At 52.1% G+C, this 17657-nt stretch overlaps 1 protein-coding gene across 3 annotated transcripts; it reads right to left on the bottom strand.

The window, feature by feature from the left end:
* Positions 1 to 143: 143 nt before the first annotated feature.
* SRF (serum response factor) lies at positions 144 to 9905 on the bottom strand. Of its 3 annotated transcripts, none has more exons than XM_032299468.1 (7): positions 8823 to 9905; positions 6867 to 7133; positions 5034 to 5295; positions 4340 to 4459; positions 3168 to 3359; positions 2769 to 2845; positions 144 to 2557 (listed from the first exon to the last, which is right to left on the bottom strand). In XM_032299468.1, the coding sequence occupies exons 1-7, from the start codon at positions 9336 to 9338 to the stop codon at positions 2462 to 2464; spliced, it is 1530 nt and encodes a 509-aa protein (XP_032155359.1). In that variant the 5' UTR covers positions 9339 to 9905; the 3' UTR covers positions 144 to 2461. The 3 variants fall into 3 exon arrangements, with proteins under 3 accessions (XP_032155359.1, XP_032155360.1, XP_032155362.1); XM_032299469.1 differs by lacking the exon at positions 8823 to 9905 and adding an exon at positions 8399 to 8629 and having other exon boundaries at positions 153 to 2557; XM_032299471.1 differs by lacking the exon at positions 8823 to 9905 and adding an exon at positions 8407 to 8476 and having other exon boundaries at positions 153 to 2557.
* Positions 9906 to 17657: the final 7752 nt, after the last annotated feature.

Below are 17657 nucleotides of genomic sequence, written 5' to 3'. Positions count from 1 at the left end.
AAGCACACATTAGCATTACCGTTCTCACCCGGAGGAGATTGTCTCGCCCGGATTGCTACTCAGAGCAGCAATTTTAGGAGTTTGCCTTGCAGCCATACCCCTCTCCCTCCCTAAGTAGAAAAATAGAGCCAAAGACCCCACAGTCTGTGCACAAAAATGATACATTTATTGAAAGAGTATTTTTTTTTTTTAATACAAAAGAAAGCTCTGTACATAGGACTGTGACCATGTCCACTATTCCTGGGTCAGCATCCCAGGGGAAGTAGAAACCACTGACATACACACTCACATTCACACACACACACACTCTGGCGCGCGCACACACACACATACCCCAGAGCCACCGAGGAAGGGAAACACCAAGGATCGCTGCACATAAAAATGCCACCTCAACTCATCCCTGACACACGCATGTTCTCCCAAGGCCACGCTCACACAACACCCATTATAAGCACTTTGCCTGATTCACTCACTGGGTCTGTCTTTTGTGGGAAGGAGAGGAAGAATTCATCAAAGGTCTCCTCCCATGGGTGGGGGAGCAGGGAGTGAGTGGTGGTGGAGTGATACAAGAGCAGAGCAAAGGGGTTGGGCAGTTACAGACCTGAGTCCCAAGCTCCCCTGCTCTCTGGCCCCTGATTTGCCATGCCCCAGCCTTGAAAGCCACCCATAAGCCCCAGCTATCTCCAGGAGAAAGCCCAGAAAGGTGACTTCCATCTTGGCACCCCAAACTGGGGCAAGACAGCAATGAGGGTTAGAGGTTAGGGGGTTCTCAAACATGTAGGCAAATCATCCCCTTGGTAACTAGGCTGTGCGTAAAGTCTTCCCCCACCCCTTCACCTAATCACAGAAGCCAGCTTGTTCCTACTGAAGGCAGTTAGTTGTAGGGGTTAAGAAAATTTCACCCCACTGCTGCCCTGTTTCTGAAAAAGCTCCCTTTCTGGATATAGGTGGTGAAGGTAGGCTCTGACACAGGGTAAAAGACCCTCCCCCCCTATGCTGCCCACCCTCAAGATCTACCCCAAAGGGGGAAGAGGGAGGTGGGGCATGGCCCCTGTACAAATTACATAAATACTGAGGTTACACTTAGAAAAATAAAGTCATTTTCTTCAAGGCTTTTTGTCTTAATTTAAAAAAGTTACAGTAGCTGCTCACTCCCTGGGAGAGCTGCCCATTTCTGGCTCCCCTTTGGCTACACTCAGCCCAAGAGCTGCTCCCACTTCTTCTGACCCCCATTCCTGCCTCTCACCCCCTCCCAGACCCCACCCTGCTCACTGCAACTTGGGCCCCAGGCAGCTACAGGCCTGGGGAAGCACAAGGCTGCAATGCCCATGCGTGTGGCACAAATGAAGTCAGTTGCCTCTGCCTGACACCCTCCCACCCCCCCCCGACATTTGGTCTCCCTCTTCCCTCTCCCTAGCAACAGCCCTAAAGGGCAAAAAGAGGCCCAGAGCTGTAGGTCACCCTCCCCACCCCGCTGGGGCATGGCCTGAGGGCCCCTCCCCCCGCTTTCTCCTGGAAACAACCCAGGACTGGGCAAACCCAGAATCTCCCCTACACACTGGTGGACCCCAAGCTTGTGGGGTGGCTCTGTCCCCAGGGGCCCAGCCAGTTCTGGGGAGCCCAAAGGCTCCCCAGGGAAGGGGAGTTTGGGCAGGGAGGGGGACGAGAAAAACGCCATAAAAAAAAGTTAAATATTTTAAAAATATATATTTATAGATTTGTTTTCACTTCGTCTCCTCAAATAAAAAGTTCAAAATCAACTTTAAGTAAAGCAGCTGGGAGGAGAGGGGGGAAGACGAGGGGAAGAAGGGAACGCTGGTGGTTCCCTCCAACCCAGGAGCCCCTGGAAGTCCAAGGGGAGCGGCAAGGCAGGGCAGGCGGCCCCAGGAACCTGCCCAGTGCACAGGCCCAGCTACTCAGGAGCTGAAGGGGCAGAGGGCAGCGGTGTGAGGGAGGAAGCCCCTGTCTCCCCAGCTGGCCCCCTGAGGGGCAGGGGCAGGGCTCTTTTGACTCAGCCTGTGGCAAACACAGGGCTCACCTGGGGTCAGCAAGGAGGCTGGCAAGAGGGCCCCAACTTCTTCCTCAGGGGAGGACACAGTGCCCAGCCCCACAGAAGGCCTGTGTGTGGGGAGGTGGGGCACGGTCCCATTGGGTAAGCTAATACTCATGGCAAACATCGAGCCAAGCTGGCGAGGGGAGTCCCAGGAAGGAGGACGGCCCCTCCAGCAACAGAAATGGGAGGTGGGGTGGGAAGAAGGGGAGGCTGAGGGAGGACGGGTGGAGGCAGACAGGCCCATTTCTTTGGCTGGAGTGAGAGGGCTCAGTCCTGTGGCTGCCTGCCCGCTCCTCCTCCTCGCCTTCCTCCCGCGGCCCGTCAACGTGTGTGTAAAGAAAACGTGAAAAGGCAACAATAAATAAGTGGTGCCATCCCTTGGGCCATCTGTCCAGGGCGGCGGGCGGATCATTCACTCTTGGTGCTGTGGGCGGTGTCCAGGTTCACCACCTGTAGCTCGGTGAGGTTGCTGCTGCTCCCGGCCTGCTGCCCTATAACAGCCATCTGGAGGGAAGGGGGTGTATGAGAAGAGGCAGGGACTGGCCAGCCAGCTCAGGCTCCCCCGGCTTCCCTGCCTGCCAACCAAGGCCTGCGCAGAAAAGCAGATGGGCTTCTGGGCTAGGGATTTCAGCTTTGATAAACTGGTAACAGGGTCCCCCAAAGTCAAGACAAATAATTGGCTATCTGGGATGGGGTGACAGCTATCCCCACCTACCTGGTGGAGCTGAACTGCTGAAACAGGGATCTGCACTGTCCCAGATGACGCTGTCAGGAACACCTGGGGGACACCACCTACATTGGAAAACCACAGGAGATACTCAAATTGTTTGTTGAAACTTCCTGATATTGGAGGAGTGGTGACAAATGCACAAGTGATGTGGGGAGTGTCAGATGGAAGTGCCAAAGGGAGAGGGTGCCAGTGTGTCTGAGGGTACATGTGGGTGTGAGCATCCAAGTGTGCATGGTGTCCAAATGTGTGTGTGAGCATCTAAGTCTGTGTTGTATTTGGGTAGAAATATTTGTAGGCATCAGTGCATGTGTGTATGTGTGAGTATGCCTGTGTGTATAAGGAAGGAAACGGTCCTCCTTTCCTGAGCCCTGCTCCTCTACTCACCTGGTTCCTGGACCTGGCTGTGGGACACCTGCATGGTAGATGGTGCCTGGGAGAAGGCATTCAGCACGGTGAGGCTGCCATCAGCCAGGCCTGAGGTGGGAGCATACATCACCGCATGCGGGCTAGGGTACATCATGTGGCCACCCACAGTTGTGGGCACAGATGACGTCATGATGGTGGCGGGCAGCGTCACTGGTAAACACAAACGTGTCAGCTCGACACTGGTCCCTACTGATACCTCCCATTCCACCCCTAGGAATTCCAGGCCCCCAGAGCCCTCTTGCCATTTCCCAGGTCAGAAGCTAGATACAACTATTCCTCTGCTCCATCATCAACTTAAAAAAGTCTATTTTTTCTTAAACGCAACACCACCAATCTTTAATTGTATCCTATCACATTGTACTATTCAATTGTCTATCTGCTGAATTCTTTTAAGTCCCAAATCTTGGGAAAAACAAAGATTATGACTGACCTACTCTCAGGAAACTCAGATACTCCCTTTTAGGGAGCTCTCTAACATCTTATTTGTTCTCATTCTCCCTCCTTCTTAATGCACAGTGAACAAATTCATCTTTCAAACCAGCACGTCTCAAATGTCAATATGCATTACATGGGAATCTTGCTAAAACACAGATTCTGATTCAGTAGGTATGGGGTGAGACTCAAGATTCTATATTTCCAACAAGCTCCCAGGTAATGCTGGTGTTCCCAGTCCATAGGCCACACTTTGAGTAATAAGGTTATAAATAACGAGAACTTAAAATTAACCTTATTTTGAGAGTATCTCATCATTTCTGAAATGTCTAGAGATACATGAGGGTAACTGTAGCTATTCAAAACCTGTAAGACCCTAGCACAAAGAGAAAATTGCTAAGTCCTTCTTGATAATTAAGCAACTGTATCTTTGTGCAAGTAACTTCTTATTTCTAAGCCTCTGGCTCCTCATCTGAATGAGAAGGTGGTTCCTAAATTTGTCCTGGAATCCACGGCCCCACTGCAGGACAGGATTCAAAACCCATTCATCCTCACCTGGCTATCCCATAATTATTAAGCCAAAAGCCTCAATATCCACTTTAAGAAATCCCTTGACTTTAGCTACAGAAGGGTTACTGCTGGCACCTACTGCTAGGCATCATGGGGAAGGCAGGCAGGGACAGGGCTGCGAGCTATACCTGTCCCGCTGGAGGAGGTCTGCGTGAGGTCTGTGCTGCTGTCACGGGAGGGAGACGCTTGCTGTGGGGCCTGGTGCACTTGAATGGCCTGCACTGGGACCTGCTGGGCCACTGCCCCACCTGTAAGACAGAGTCTTATTTGTGCTCTGTCCTGCTCAATTGCCACCTCCACCAAGTACCCATGGACACCCCAGTCCCAGGGTCTGGCACACTGGTCCCGAACTCCCATCACTATCTTTCCTGGGAGTCAAAGAGGCCCTTCATGCCCAAATCTCCCCTCTGGAGGCTTCCACGCTCTGCTCTTGCTCATCCCTCCTCCTCCTGCCCTGGGCCTTGCCTCTCTTTTCTTCAGTTAACCCAACAGCTGGCAATAACTCATCAAGGACATGATCTGCCTCCCAGTCAAGGCAGGAAGTGGTGAAATGTCTACTGCCCTGTGGCAGTGGGGCACGGGGTTGGGGTACCTAGACAGGGCCAGAGTATATGGTTGAAACTTACTGACAAGGACAGCAGGGGTCTCAGTGGGCAGAGGTATGCCTGCCAACGGGATATAAGAGGCTTCTCTCAGGCTCTGGCCCCTAGTCACCTTCCTTCTGAGCAGGGAAAGAGGTTCTCTTGGTGCCGGCCCTAAACACACTCTTAGCATGCTTGATTTGCCCCGAGGACGAATCTCTCCCTGCCCCTCGTGACTCACCAGGCATAAGGGTGAAGCTGGTAGGCAGCTGCATAAGGCCCCCAGAGGAGACAGGGCCGCTGCCTGTACTCTTCAGCACAGTCCCGTTGGCACTGCTGACAGCACTGGGGCTGACACTAGCAGACACTGGTGCCAGGTAGTTGGTGATGGGAAAGGAGGGGCCACTGCTGACTTGCATGGTGGTAGAGGTGCTAGGCGCTGTTTGGATGGTAGAGGTGGTACCCGGCAGGTTGGTGACTGTGAACGCCGGCTTCAGTGTGTCCTACACCCAGAATAAAGATGGAGCAATGAGCCTCTACCAGAGCCTGCATTTGCAGAAGCTTTGTGTGGACTGAGAACCCAGACTGAAACCAGTGAGCTTGGGTTCAAATCCCCACACCACCATTTACTTGCTGCCTGACTCTTGGGTAAGCTATTGATCTACCGAGTTACAGTTTCCTATCCATAAAGGGAGAGTAATACCTACCTCCTAGGTTGCTGTAAGGATTAAGTAAGTTGGCATACGTAAATCACTTGGAAAACAGTACCTGGCACATAAAAAGCCTAAAATAAATATTTGCTGTTCTTATGATGATGATTATCATTGTCATCATTATAATCCCGAGTTCTCTGCTCCAATGGACTGTGGTAATCTCACTGGCTGGAGAGTCAGGACACCAAGGCCTGTTCCTAGCTCTGGTAATGACCATTTATGTGACCCTGAAATAACCACTCCCCTTTTCTGAACCTTGGTTTTCCTCTATAAGCATGAGGAGGCTGGGTTGCTATGTTTTCTTTAAAAGAGTTTTTCCAGCTCTGATTTGTCAGGCTTCCGATAGGAACTCTGAGTTTCTCAGGGAACTTAGAGTTTGAAAGAGATCTTCAGGGTCTGGCAATGACACACATCCAAGATGTAAACTACCAAAAGAATGTACTCATCCAACAAATTTCCTGGGAATAAATGAGACCTACTGTTAGAAAAGTTTAAAAATTATTACAGATGATATGCTACTAAGAGAAGGAGAAGCCTAGCACTGACTCTCCCCTCCGGGAGCCTTCGTTCTTAGAAGGGGAAGGAGGAAACTGAGAACCAAGCCACCAAGCCCAGACCCAAACTGAGTCAACCAGAGGCTCAAAGGCTTGGGGGTGGTTCAGCACGAGACGTTTGCTAAGCAGCTGGGCCCAGGACTCTTGATTGGCAGAGGCGTTGCTAAGGCAAACAGTGCTGCTTCCTCCCATTGGCCAGTTAGTTAAGCGCTACCCGGAAGGTGGAGCTCCCCAGACAGCAAGGGAGGAAGCTCCACCCCCTCTCCTTACCGGGAAAAGGAAGGGGGAGGCGTAACAGCCCCAGCATCCCTAGCAGCAGGCGAAAGCACTCCCTAACTGCCCAGGCCCCCAACATCCTAAAGAGGCAGGCGGCAGGCTTGTAAGGTAGTCTCCGGCCCAATCAACCAGCCTGCCTGCCGAGAGTGCTGGGTTCCCAGGACCCCGGGACCAGAGTGCTCGCTTTCTACTCCCTGGCAACCCAGCCTGGAGGGCCGGGCTAAGCTACACCCCCGCCCCTAGTGGGGAGACAGCTGGCGGGAGGAATGCAATGGCCCTGCCAGGCAGGCGGGCTGCGGGCGGGAGGCCGGCGTGGAGCCCGAGCGGGCCTTATATGGGCACGGAGGCCGCCCGCTTATCTAGAGGGCCGGGCTCTGTCAGGAAAGCGAGGATGGACACCTGTCCCCTAGGACGAGGGTCGCTAATCCGGCTCCACTCAACATCCGTAGGCACCTATCCACCTGTCCTGGGCCAGAGAGGGAGAGGGACCCCCTTCCCTTCCCTCCTCTCACATAGGCAACACAAACATACCTTGGTCTCCCCACTGCTGTCAGACTCCGACACCTGGTAGGTGAGATCTGTCTCTTCAAAGCCAGTGGCACTCATTCTCTGGTCTGTTGTGGGGTCTGAGCGGGGTGGAGAGTCTGGCGAGTTGAGGCAGGTCTGAATCAGTGCCTTGCCGGTCTCACTGGTGATCATGGGCTGCAGTTTGCGGGTGGCAAAGGTATACACATGGCCTGTCTCACTGGCCACCAGCAACAGCACCTGTGTCCCTGTCAGCGTGGACAGTTCATAGGCCTGGGTGAGGAGGGAGATGGGCAGGTCAGCAAATTTTTTATCTCTACCTTCCTTGGGAAGTTGGAAAAAGAAGAATTATACAGTGATCTCGTTCCCCCATTCCCATAATGACCTTCATCTCTAGTGCCTCTGGGGACAGAGTGTCCTATCAGGATCTCTGCAAGCAGCAAAACTACCCATCCTCCTCCTTTGAGGAGCAGCCCCATTGACCTGCAGATACCCCAAGCAAACAGTAATAGCTGGCGGGTAGTAGAACATACAACCTCAGGGGATACCAACGAAGGACCCAGTTAGCTGCTCTCCAACACAGCTTAGAGCCTGGAATGTCCCAGAGCCTCACCCCTCCTCACTGTCACAGGGACCAGGATGGATCCCTACCTACCACAGTGGAATTTGCACAAGACATTAGTGATAACGGACCACTTAAGCTCCAACAGTTCCATGTTTCTTTCCAGAAACTGCACAGGCTCCAACTTGTTGACACAGCCTAACTTCTCCTTTTGTCCTGTAATACTTTACTGCCCTTCTTTCTTTGTCTTGGGAAGAAGGTTATGAAAGGAGAAAAGAGTTTTCCTTCATTAATTACCTCCCCCCACAACCTTCTCCACTGATGATCAAGTGATAAGGGATACTGGTACAACAGTGTCTGGAGTGATGGGAGATGAGACCTAGATTAGTACTGAACATCCTGCCATGAGCCCAGGAAGGGGGCCTTTAAGGATGGCCCCATAGATGCCATACCCTCCCAACGAAGTTCTACGAACCACCTTGGAAGCAGCTCTGGTTTCTACATGGGACAGAAATAAACACCAGCCAGCGTTTCCAAGGATCCAGCTCCTTGTTTCCCAATTCCTCTGCTTTCATCCCTTCCCTTACCTTCTACACCCCAAAATTACTCCTTTCCTTACCACTTTCACTGGCTGGCAGATGAGGAATTCCTAGGTACCTCTGGCAAGCCTCCCTGACTTCCCCCAAACCCCATCCATGCATAGATTCTCCGTAGGGCTGGAAACCCCACTTGTCCTAACTGCAGGAGATTCTGCAGCTGGTCCTGCCAGGAGCATGCGGTTCCCAGTGGATGCCATGGAAGACACGGCCGGCGCGGGACTAGGTCCCTGCTGCTCAGGGCAGCATCAGTTCTCCTGCCCGGCTCTCTTACCTGGTTCCTAACCCTGCCTGTCCTTCGAACAAGCACTACTCTCGTGGTGCCCGCTTCCTCCCACGCATGCTCGCTCATTGTTGTCATGCAGCTCCAGCCTCCTCACCTCCATACCTTCTCGTCTGCTCCCTGCTTTTCCGGCGCCCTCCTCCGAACACCAGAGTGCACAGGACCTACTGATCCCGCTTCTCTTTATCCACCTCCTTGGCAGCCTGGCAGCCTCGCAGCCTCCCATGACCGCTCCTCACCCCTTCAATCAGCAAGAGCCCTCTTCCCCTCGCGCGCCGGTCACTCCCACCTCGGCGCCTTTCCCCACGGTTCCGGGCGTTCGCGGGATCTCCCCTCTCCCCACATTTCCCAGGCGGCCCCTCCCCTTCGGCCCTCCCCGGGCAGGAGCCATCCCCTCCCACATACCTCCAGTGGACTCGCCGCCTCTCACCTCCGCCTAGGCTCTGCCTTCCTCCCGGGCTCCCCCTGTGCATCCCCACCCCTCCCGGCCCCCGGGGCCCGCCAGCTCGCCGGCTTGGTACCTTCTTCATGATGCCCGTCTTCCTCTTGCTGAAGGTCGTGTAGCGCCGCAGCTTGTTGTCGATGAACTCCATCTTGATCTTCACGCGGCCCCGGGTCTTCTTACCCGGCTTGGCCCCGCTCACCGCGCCGCTCACCGGCCCGTAGCCTCCGGTGGCCGCCGCCGACGCCTCGGGCCCACCGACCACCATGCCGATCTCCATCTCGCTCAGGCTCCGCTTCAGGCCGCGCCGCTCGGCGCCCAGCTCCTCCTCCTCGCCCGACTCCGAATCGCCCTCGCTGCCGCTGTAGAGGGCCCCCGCGGTGGGCGCCGGGGTGGTTGCCGCCGCTGCCGCAGCCTCCCGCTCCAGGCGGCCGGGCCCGAGCCCCGCGCCGTTCCCGGGGACTCGGCCCCCGTTAGCACCGCGAGTCCCGCCGCCGCCGCCGCCCGGCCGCCCCGTCGGGGTCCGATTCAGGCTGCCCCCCAGGGCCGAGCCCCGGCCCAGAGCCGCCGCGGCCCCAGCTTGGCTCGGTAACATGGCGCTCGATGCAGGAGGGCGGACGGGCAGTCAGCGAGGAATCGGAGACGCCGCCGCCGCCGCCATCGGCTTCCCGGCTCAACCCGGCACTCCCGCTGCTGCTGGTGCAGCTATCGCTGCCGCGGCCGCCGCTGCGAACCCGGGGCCCCTGCACGCCCGGGCCGACCTGGGCCCTCACTTTCCTGCCCCTGTGGCCCGGGCTGCCCCAGGCCGCGCGCAGCGCCCCCTGTCCGTCTGCTAGGGCGGCGCGCCCGGCGGCCGTCAGCGTCCCCCGGGGGGCAGGGGCTGCTGGCCGCGGCCGAGACGGCGGGTGGAGGGGGCCGGGACCACGCGCTGGCGGCGGAGGGATCCCCCGACCCTTCCCCCCATATAAAGAGATACAATGTTTCCTTTTATGGCGAGGCCGCTCCTTATATGGTGAGCCCCAGCGCCCCCGCCCCATTGGTCCGCGGTTCCGGCACCTCCGCTCCCCATTGGCCCACGGGGGCGCTTATTTGCATAGACATACCGAACTCGTTGCTGTCATCCCGCGTCAGACCGCGACTCCAAGAGGGGTGGAGCCGACGCCTCTTAAAGGAACCGGAGAGCAGGCACGACTCCGCCTCCCTGAACCCGAGAATGGTAGCATGGTTTGGGAGGCACCGGCGGAGAAGCAGCCTGGGAGAGGACTGGAGCGCAGTCTTGAGGAGGAGAGGGAGTAGCATTAGGAAATGGGCACCGGGATGCTGGAGGCACTGGGGAAACCCCTGGGTGGACTGTGGGGTTTGCAGTAAAATTTAAAATGCAGCTCAAATTCCAAGGGAGGAGTGTAGGGATCGATTGGAGCACTTCCTCACGCCCTCCTGAGGGAGGCACAGTTATTGGCAGAGCGGAGGGGGCTTGGGTCCCCGGTGTCCAGACTCGTCGCGTCCCGGCCCCTCCGCTCTAACTTTTCCCCTCCCCCCGACTTCCCTTCCTTTTCCCTCGCTTTTGTAGGCGACGACACTTTCCCACCAGGCTGGCTCGCGGGTCCTCATTCATCATCCTCTGCACGGTGGGGTCTTTGGCAGACATACATCTGGAAAAGGCGGGTGGAGGGGAGGGCGAGAGACAGATCGGCTTCCCAGTCCCCGAGGCGGGCAGGGAGGAGAGACGGAGATCAGTGAAGACTTCCAGCTGCAGGCTGGGCTGGGGGGAGCGGGGCGTCCCGAGGATAAAGCCCACACTACCGCCAGTGCAAAGACCTGAAAAAGTGTAGCCTGACAGAAAGTTTAATCAAGTAAAGCACGCTCGCGCACACACACGCGCATACACGCCTTTCTCTGGAAAGCCCATTGGAGGAAAGATAAATTTTCTTTTTCAGACAGGGTATCGCTCTGTCGCCCAACCTGGAGTGCAGTGGCGCGATCTTGGCTCATTGCAACCTCCGCCTCCTGGGTTCAAGCGATTCTCCCACCTCAGCCTCTCACGTAGCTGGGACTTACAGGCGCATGCCACCACAGTGGCCTAATTTTTGTATTTTTTGTAGAGATGGGTTTTTGCCGTGTTGCCCAGACTGATCTTGAACCCCTGGCCTCAAGCGATCCTTCCCTCTTGGCTTCCCAAAGTCTTAGGATTATAGGCTTGAACCACCGTGCCCCGCAGAAAAAAATTTAAAGACTAGAACTGGGGTGCTGCAAAGCCAGGTTCAAAGTCTGGGTCTGGATGTTTTTGCCAAAGCAGTGAAAATAGCTTGGACTTTGCTGTTAGAGAATTATTTAAATCTGGAATCTGCCTCTTGGTAGCCCTGTACCTGGAAACAAGTGATCTGATATTTCCAAACTCCATATTCATCAATGTTGCTATCCATTCCATGAGATTTTTTTTTTTTTTTTTTTTTTTTTTTTTTTTTTGAGACAGAGTCTTGCTCTGTCGCCTAGGCTGGAGTGCTGGCACAACCTCGGCTCACTCAACCTCCACCTCCCAGGTTCAATCGATTCTCCTGCTGCCTCAGCCTCCCAAATAGCTGGGATTACAGGTGCTCGCCACCACACCCAGCTAATTATTTTGTGTTTTTAGTAGAGACGGGGTTTTGCCATGTTGTCCAGTCTGGGCTCAAACCACTGACCTTCTGGTCACCTCAAGTAATCCGCCCGCCTCAGCCTCCCAAAGTGCTGGAATTACAGGTGTGAGCCACCATGTCCAGCCTACTCCGGGAAATTCTTAATGCAGATTTAATGAGATAAAAACTAAAGGGCAGAGTAATTGGTCAGTGCTTAGGCAATAGGAGTTACCTGGAGTAAGTCATCTCATCCTAGCATCTTCGAATGTTTAAGGGGATGGGAGACTGATTATTCCTGCCTGAAAAATTGTGAAGATTTAATAAAGCAGTTGACTGTAACCTATTCATTACTGGTAGTGGCAGTAATATCAATTCAGTATACTACAGCTGACATTTAAAGTCACAAAAAGCAAAGTCAAATATTGCTGCATAAAACATTTGTTTGCATTATATATAAGTTGAACCCTATAAAATTACCATTTTATAGGTCAAGAAGGTGGGATATTGTCAATTTCTTATCATTCAGTGTATGTGACAATATCAACTGCATTTCTTACTGTGAGTCACGACCCAAAAGCTTTGAGAAATACTGAAATAAAATATGTGCAAGTGATCAGTAAAATATAGTGTATATAATGAATAAAACATAGCGTGTATTTTTTGTAAGATAGATATGAGGTCTCCCTATGTTGCCCAGGCTGGTCTCAAACTTCTGGGCTCAAGCTATTCTCTCACCTCAGCTTCCCAAAGTGCTGGGATTAAAGGCCTGAGCCATGGTGCCCAGTCCCCAATAGTTTTAAAGAGGTTGCCCCTCCCCCCACCAATTTACTCTTTACCACAGGTACTTCAACATATGGAACATGTTAGTCCAAGAGGAAGAACAGGTCAAATAGATAAATAGGCTCCAGAAGGGTTTTAGGGGCCACAAATGATGTTTGGGGTCATGTTTTGTCTGAGCACCAAAATACTATAGCCAAAGCCCTGGGATTTCATTCCCACCTGCCCTCTAAAGACGTTTTCATTTGAGCCTCCTAGTTTAGACACATGCAAGGGTGACATCCCGCAGCAGGGACAGGCAACTGCTCTCTGCCACGTCTATAGGGGAGCTCCTATAGATGTGGCAGAGAGCAGTTGTCTGGGAAGAACACAGTCCTTAGCTACCCTCCAAATAGGCTGTCCTCTCTCCAATTTCTCCCAACTCCTGGGTCATTGCACACCAGTGTTAGTGTCACAGCTTCTTTGTCTGCTTGGGATGGCCCAGCTTCGTGTCCTTTGTCACCACAGGGAGTCAGGAGGAGATCTATACCCACACTATTGGATTATTGCAGGTTCCAGAGCCCAAAGTATTGCTAGGGATAAAGTCAAAATCAAAAACTATCTCATGGATGTGTTTTATTTGGACCTTAAAACATTTAAAAATCATGAGAGTTTACATAAAAATCTGAATACCTGGCCAGGCGCAGTGGCTCACGCCTGTAATCCTAGTACTTTGGGAGGCTGAGGCGGATGGATCACTTGAGGTCAGGAATTCAAGACCAGCCTGGCCAACATGGCAAAACACCATCTCTACTAAAAAAAGCAAAAAATTAGCCGGCCATAGTGGCGCACGCCTATAATCTCAGCTACACGGGAGGCTGAGGCAGGAGAATCACTTGAACCTGGGAGGCAAAGGTTGCAGTGAGCTGAAATGGGGCCACTGCACTCCAGTCTGGGCTACAGAGCGAGACTCCATCTCAAAAAAAAAAAAAAAAAAAATCTGAATATCTAACCTCCCTCAAAAAAAATCAGAATTTTTGGTAATAGTGGACCTAGGTACCCACAGGAGCACTGTCACCTGGAGCTGATGGTGGCCATAGACCCCACACAGCCTACTGAGCTCAGGGGAGCTCCCTGCCTGGCTGCTCTGAAATGGGAAGTTGAAATGCTCCTCCAAAAATACCTCATCAGAGTAGGCCTTTGCAACAGAGGGGAGCTCATGTCCACCCCAGACCATGAAAGGCCTCTGGAAGTACATGAGAACTTCAGCCAGATCCCTCACACCACACAGATTCCACCCAGACCTTTCTTTCTTTCTTCTAACTTTTAACACCCAAGTAATAACAAAACAAATATTAAGGATTGCTTTTAAAAATTACTGTTGGCCGGGCACAGTGGCTCACACCTGTAATCCCAGCACTTTGGGAGGCCGAGGCAGGCGGATCATGAGGTCAAGAGATCAAGACCATCTTGGCCAACATGGTGAAACCCCTTCTCTACTAAAAATACAAAAATTAGCTGGGTGTGGCGGAATGCGCCTGTAGTCCTAGCTACTCAGGAGGCTGAGGCAGAAGAATCACTTGAACCCGGGGAAGCAGAGGTTGCAGTGAGCTGACGTCACGCCACTGCATTCCAGACTAGGCGACAGAGCAAGACTCCCATCTCAGGAAAAAAAAAATTACTGTCATGGCTGGGTGCAGTGGCTCACACCTATAATCCCAACACTTTTCGAGGTCAAGGTGGGAAGATGGCTTGCATCCAGAAATATGAGACCAGTTTGGGCAACATAATGAGACCCCATCTCTTAAAAAACAAAAAATTGGGCCAGGTGACCTGGCTCACGCCTGTAATCCTAGCACTTCAGGAGGCCAAGGCAAGTGGATCACCTGAGGTCAGGAGTTCAAGACCAGCCTGGCCAACATGGCAAAACCCTATCTCTAGTAAAAATACAAAAATTAGTCAAGCGTGGTGGTGTGTGCCAATAATCTCAGCTACTCAGGAGGCTGAGGCAGGAGAATTGCTTGAACCCAGCGGTGGGGGCGGCGGGGGGAGGGAAATTGCAGTGAGCCGAGATCATGCCACTTCACACTCTTGCCTGGGTGAAAGAATGAAACTCTGTCTCAAAAAAAAAAAAATGTTGGGCATGGTGGCACGCATCTGTAGTCCCAGCTACTAGGGAAACTGAGGCAGGAAGATCACTTGAGCCCAGGCCGCAGTGAGCCATGATGGTGCCACTTCACTCAATCTGGATGACAGAGTAAGACCCTCTCAATTAAAGAAAAAAAAATTACTGGCCGGGCGCAGTGGCTCACACCTGTAATCCCAGCGCTTTGGGAGGCCAAGGCAGGCGGATCACGAGGTCAAGAGATCGAGACCATCCTGGCTAACATGGTGAAACCCCGTCTCTACTAAAAATACAAAAAAATTAGCTGGGCATGGTGGTGCGCACCTGTAGTCCCAGCTACTTAGGAGACTGAGGCAGGAGAATTGCTTGAACCCAGGAGGCGGAGGTTGCACTGAGCTGAGGTTGCACCACTGCACTCCAGCCTGGTACCTGGTGACGGAATGAGACTCTGTCTCAAAAAAACAAAAAAATTACTGTCAAAATACCCTAAATCTTTTTTTCATTTGGAATTAACCTTTACCCAGGGATTCATAATTTCACACAGAAGCAAAGAGGGTATCAATTGTGATGGCAGCATTAGAAGTAATGGAAGAGAATTTATGAGTCATTGTGCCTGAGAAAAGTCTGGAAAGCCACACTCCAAACACTAATAGTTCTAATGCTTACCTACGGAGAGTGAGGTTTGGGACAAGAGATGAAAGGGGTGTGCTTTTCGGCTTTATATAAGTCTGTATCATGTGACTTCTTTGACAATCAATATTCCCTTTTTTTTTTTTTTTTTTTTTTTTTTTTGAGACAGAATGTCACTGTGTACCCAGGCTGGAGTGCAGAGGCGTGATCTTGGCTAACTGCAACCTCCCCCTCACAGGTTCCAGCGATTCTCCTGCCTCAGCTTCCCAAGTAGCTGGGACTACAGGTGTGAGCCACCATGCCCAGCTCATTTTTGTATTTTTAGTAGAGACAGGGTTTCACCATGTTGGCCAGGATGGTCTCAATCTCTTGACCTCGTGATCTGCCCGCCTCAGCCTCCCAAAGTGCTGGGATTACAAGCATGAGCCACCAACGCCCAGCTGACAATCAATATTACTTTTATATTTTTCTTTTAAAATTAAGCAAAAATAGGCGCGGTGGCTCATGCCTATAATTCCAACACTTTGGGAGGCCAAGGCAGGTGATTGCTTGAGGTCAAGAGTTTGAGAGCACACTGGCCAATATGGTGAAACCCTAGCTCTACTAAAAATACAAAAAAAAAAAAAAAAAATTAGCCAAGTATGGTGGCAGGCACCTGTAATCCCAGCTACTCAGGAGGCTGAGGCAGGAAAGTCTCTTGAATTCAAGAGGTGGAGGTTGCAGTGAGCCGAGATCAAGACACTGCACTCCAGCCTGGGGGACAGAGGGAGACACCCTCTCAAAATAATAATAACAATAATATTAAATAGCAAAAAACAAGCTGGGTGTGGTGACTCATGCCTGTAATCCCAGCACTTTGGGAGGCCGAGGTGGGCGGATCGCTTGAGCTCAGAAGTTTAAGACAGGTCTAGGTAACATAGCTAAATTCCTTCTCTACAAAAATTAGCCAGGCATAGTGGTGCATTCCTATGGTTCTAGCTACTGGGTAGGCTGAGGAAGGAGGATCGCCTGAACCTGGGGAGGCTGAGACTGCAGTGAGCTATGACTATGCCACTGCATTCCAGCCTGGGTGACAGAGTGAGACCCTGTCTCAAAAATAAATAATTAATAAAGCAAAAATAGAAACAGGGCAGACAGAATTCATGGACTTTGGTAGACTGTGCAGGGAGGGGATACACAGAAAAGACTCATGATGAATTAACATTTTGAGTAAGGGTGACTATTCTCCAAACAGTGGTACCATTAATGGAAACAGGGAACTTGGATGGAGAAATAGGTTTGGGAAAGAGCTAAATTCTGCTTGGGCCCAGGGAATCAGGCAGAGGAAAATGTGCTGCAAGAAACAGGGAGGCTGACTGGGTGCGGTGGCTCATGCCTGTAATCCTAGCACTTTGGGAGGCTGAGGTGGGTGGATCACCTGAGGTCAGGCGCTCAAGTCCAGCCTAGCCAACACGGTGAAACCTTCTCTGTGCTAAAAATACAAAAATTAGCTGGGCATGGTGGTGCATGCCTGTAATCCCAGCTACTAGGGAGGCTGAGTCAGGAGAACCACTTGAACCTGAGAGATGGAGGTTGCAGTTGGCCAAGAGCACACCACTGTACTCCAGCCTGGGCAACAGAGAAAAAGAAAAGAAATGGGGAGGCTGTGTCTGGAGCTTGAGGTAGAGGCTGGGATTAAAGCTAAGGGTTTGGGACCTGTTCACACTGAAGGACCAGTTAGAGCCATGCGAGAGGAGAGTCCCAAAAGTAGGAAAGTAGAGAAATGGCTGGGCGCGGTGGCCCACGCCTATAATCCCAGCACTTTGGGAGGCTGAGGTGGGCAGATTGCTTGAGTTCAGGAATTCAAGACCACCCTGGGCAACATGGCAAAACCCCATTGTTACAAAAAATACAAAAATTAGCTGGGCTTGGTGGTACGTGCCTGTAGTCCCAGCTACTCAGGAGGCTGAGGTGGGAGGATCCCTTAAGCCTGGGTGGTTGAGGTTACAGTGAGCCATGATTACTCCACTGTACTCCAGCCTGAGTAACAGAGTGATACCCCATGTAGAAAGAAGAAAAAAAAAAAAGAAGGTGGGAAGAAAAAAAAAGGAAGGGAGGGAGGGAGAGAGGGAGGGAAGGAGGGAGGGAGGGAGGGAGGGAAGGAGAGAGGAAGGAAAGAAGAGAGGGAGAAAGAGAGAAAGAAAGAGGGAGAGAGAGGAAGGAAAGATGGAAGGAAAAAAACGAAGGAAGGAAAAGGAAGGGCAATGACAGTCCCAGGAGATTAGCTATCTCTTGGAGCTGGAGCAGGCAGGAGAAAAGCTTCAGCCAGGGCCAGAGAAGGACTGGCCAGAGAAACTGGAGATGCTGTAAAAAGGTGAGGGAGGAGAGTCTCTGAAGAGGAAGGCCTGGCCAACAATGTTAGCCACTATAGAGTGCTCAAAGAAGAACAAGAGTTAGAAGAGGATTTGGTGACTCATGAATTTACAGAGCAGTGCCTTTCAAATATTTCTGAGTGCAACCCACAGTCCAAATCTTTTTTTTTTTTTTTTTTGAGACAGAGTTTGGTTCTTGTCGCCCAGGCTGGAGTGCAATGGCACGATCTTGGCTCACTGCAACCTCTGCCTTCCAGGTTCAAGCGATTCTCCTGCCTCAGCCTCCTCAGAAATCATTTTTACATTGCAACCTGTGGTCAATTAGGTGATTGCTCCCAACTCTTCGCACCCTCTGTTGGAATTATAAATCCACATCCTTGCTGTGTGACTTTGCAGTGTGTCCTACTGGTGTTGATGTTGGGTTTTACCGTGTGACT

This window comes from Sapajus apella, unplaced genomic scaffold, assembly GCF_009761245.1.
Source record: "Sapajus apella isolate SASKATOON/1434 unplaced genomic scaffold, GSC_monkey_1.0 scaffold41, whole genome shotgun sequence".
NCBI classification, from domain to species: Eukaryota; Metazoa; Chordata; class Mammalia; order Primates; family Cebidae; genus Sapajus; species Sapajus apella.
The sequence above is the reverse complement of the archived record's forward strand: the minus strand, read 5'-3'. Positions and strand labels throughout refer to the sequence as shown.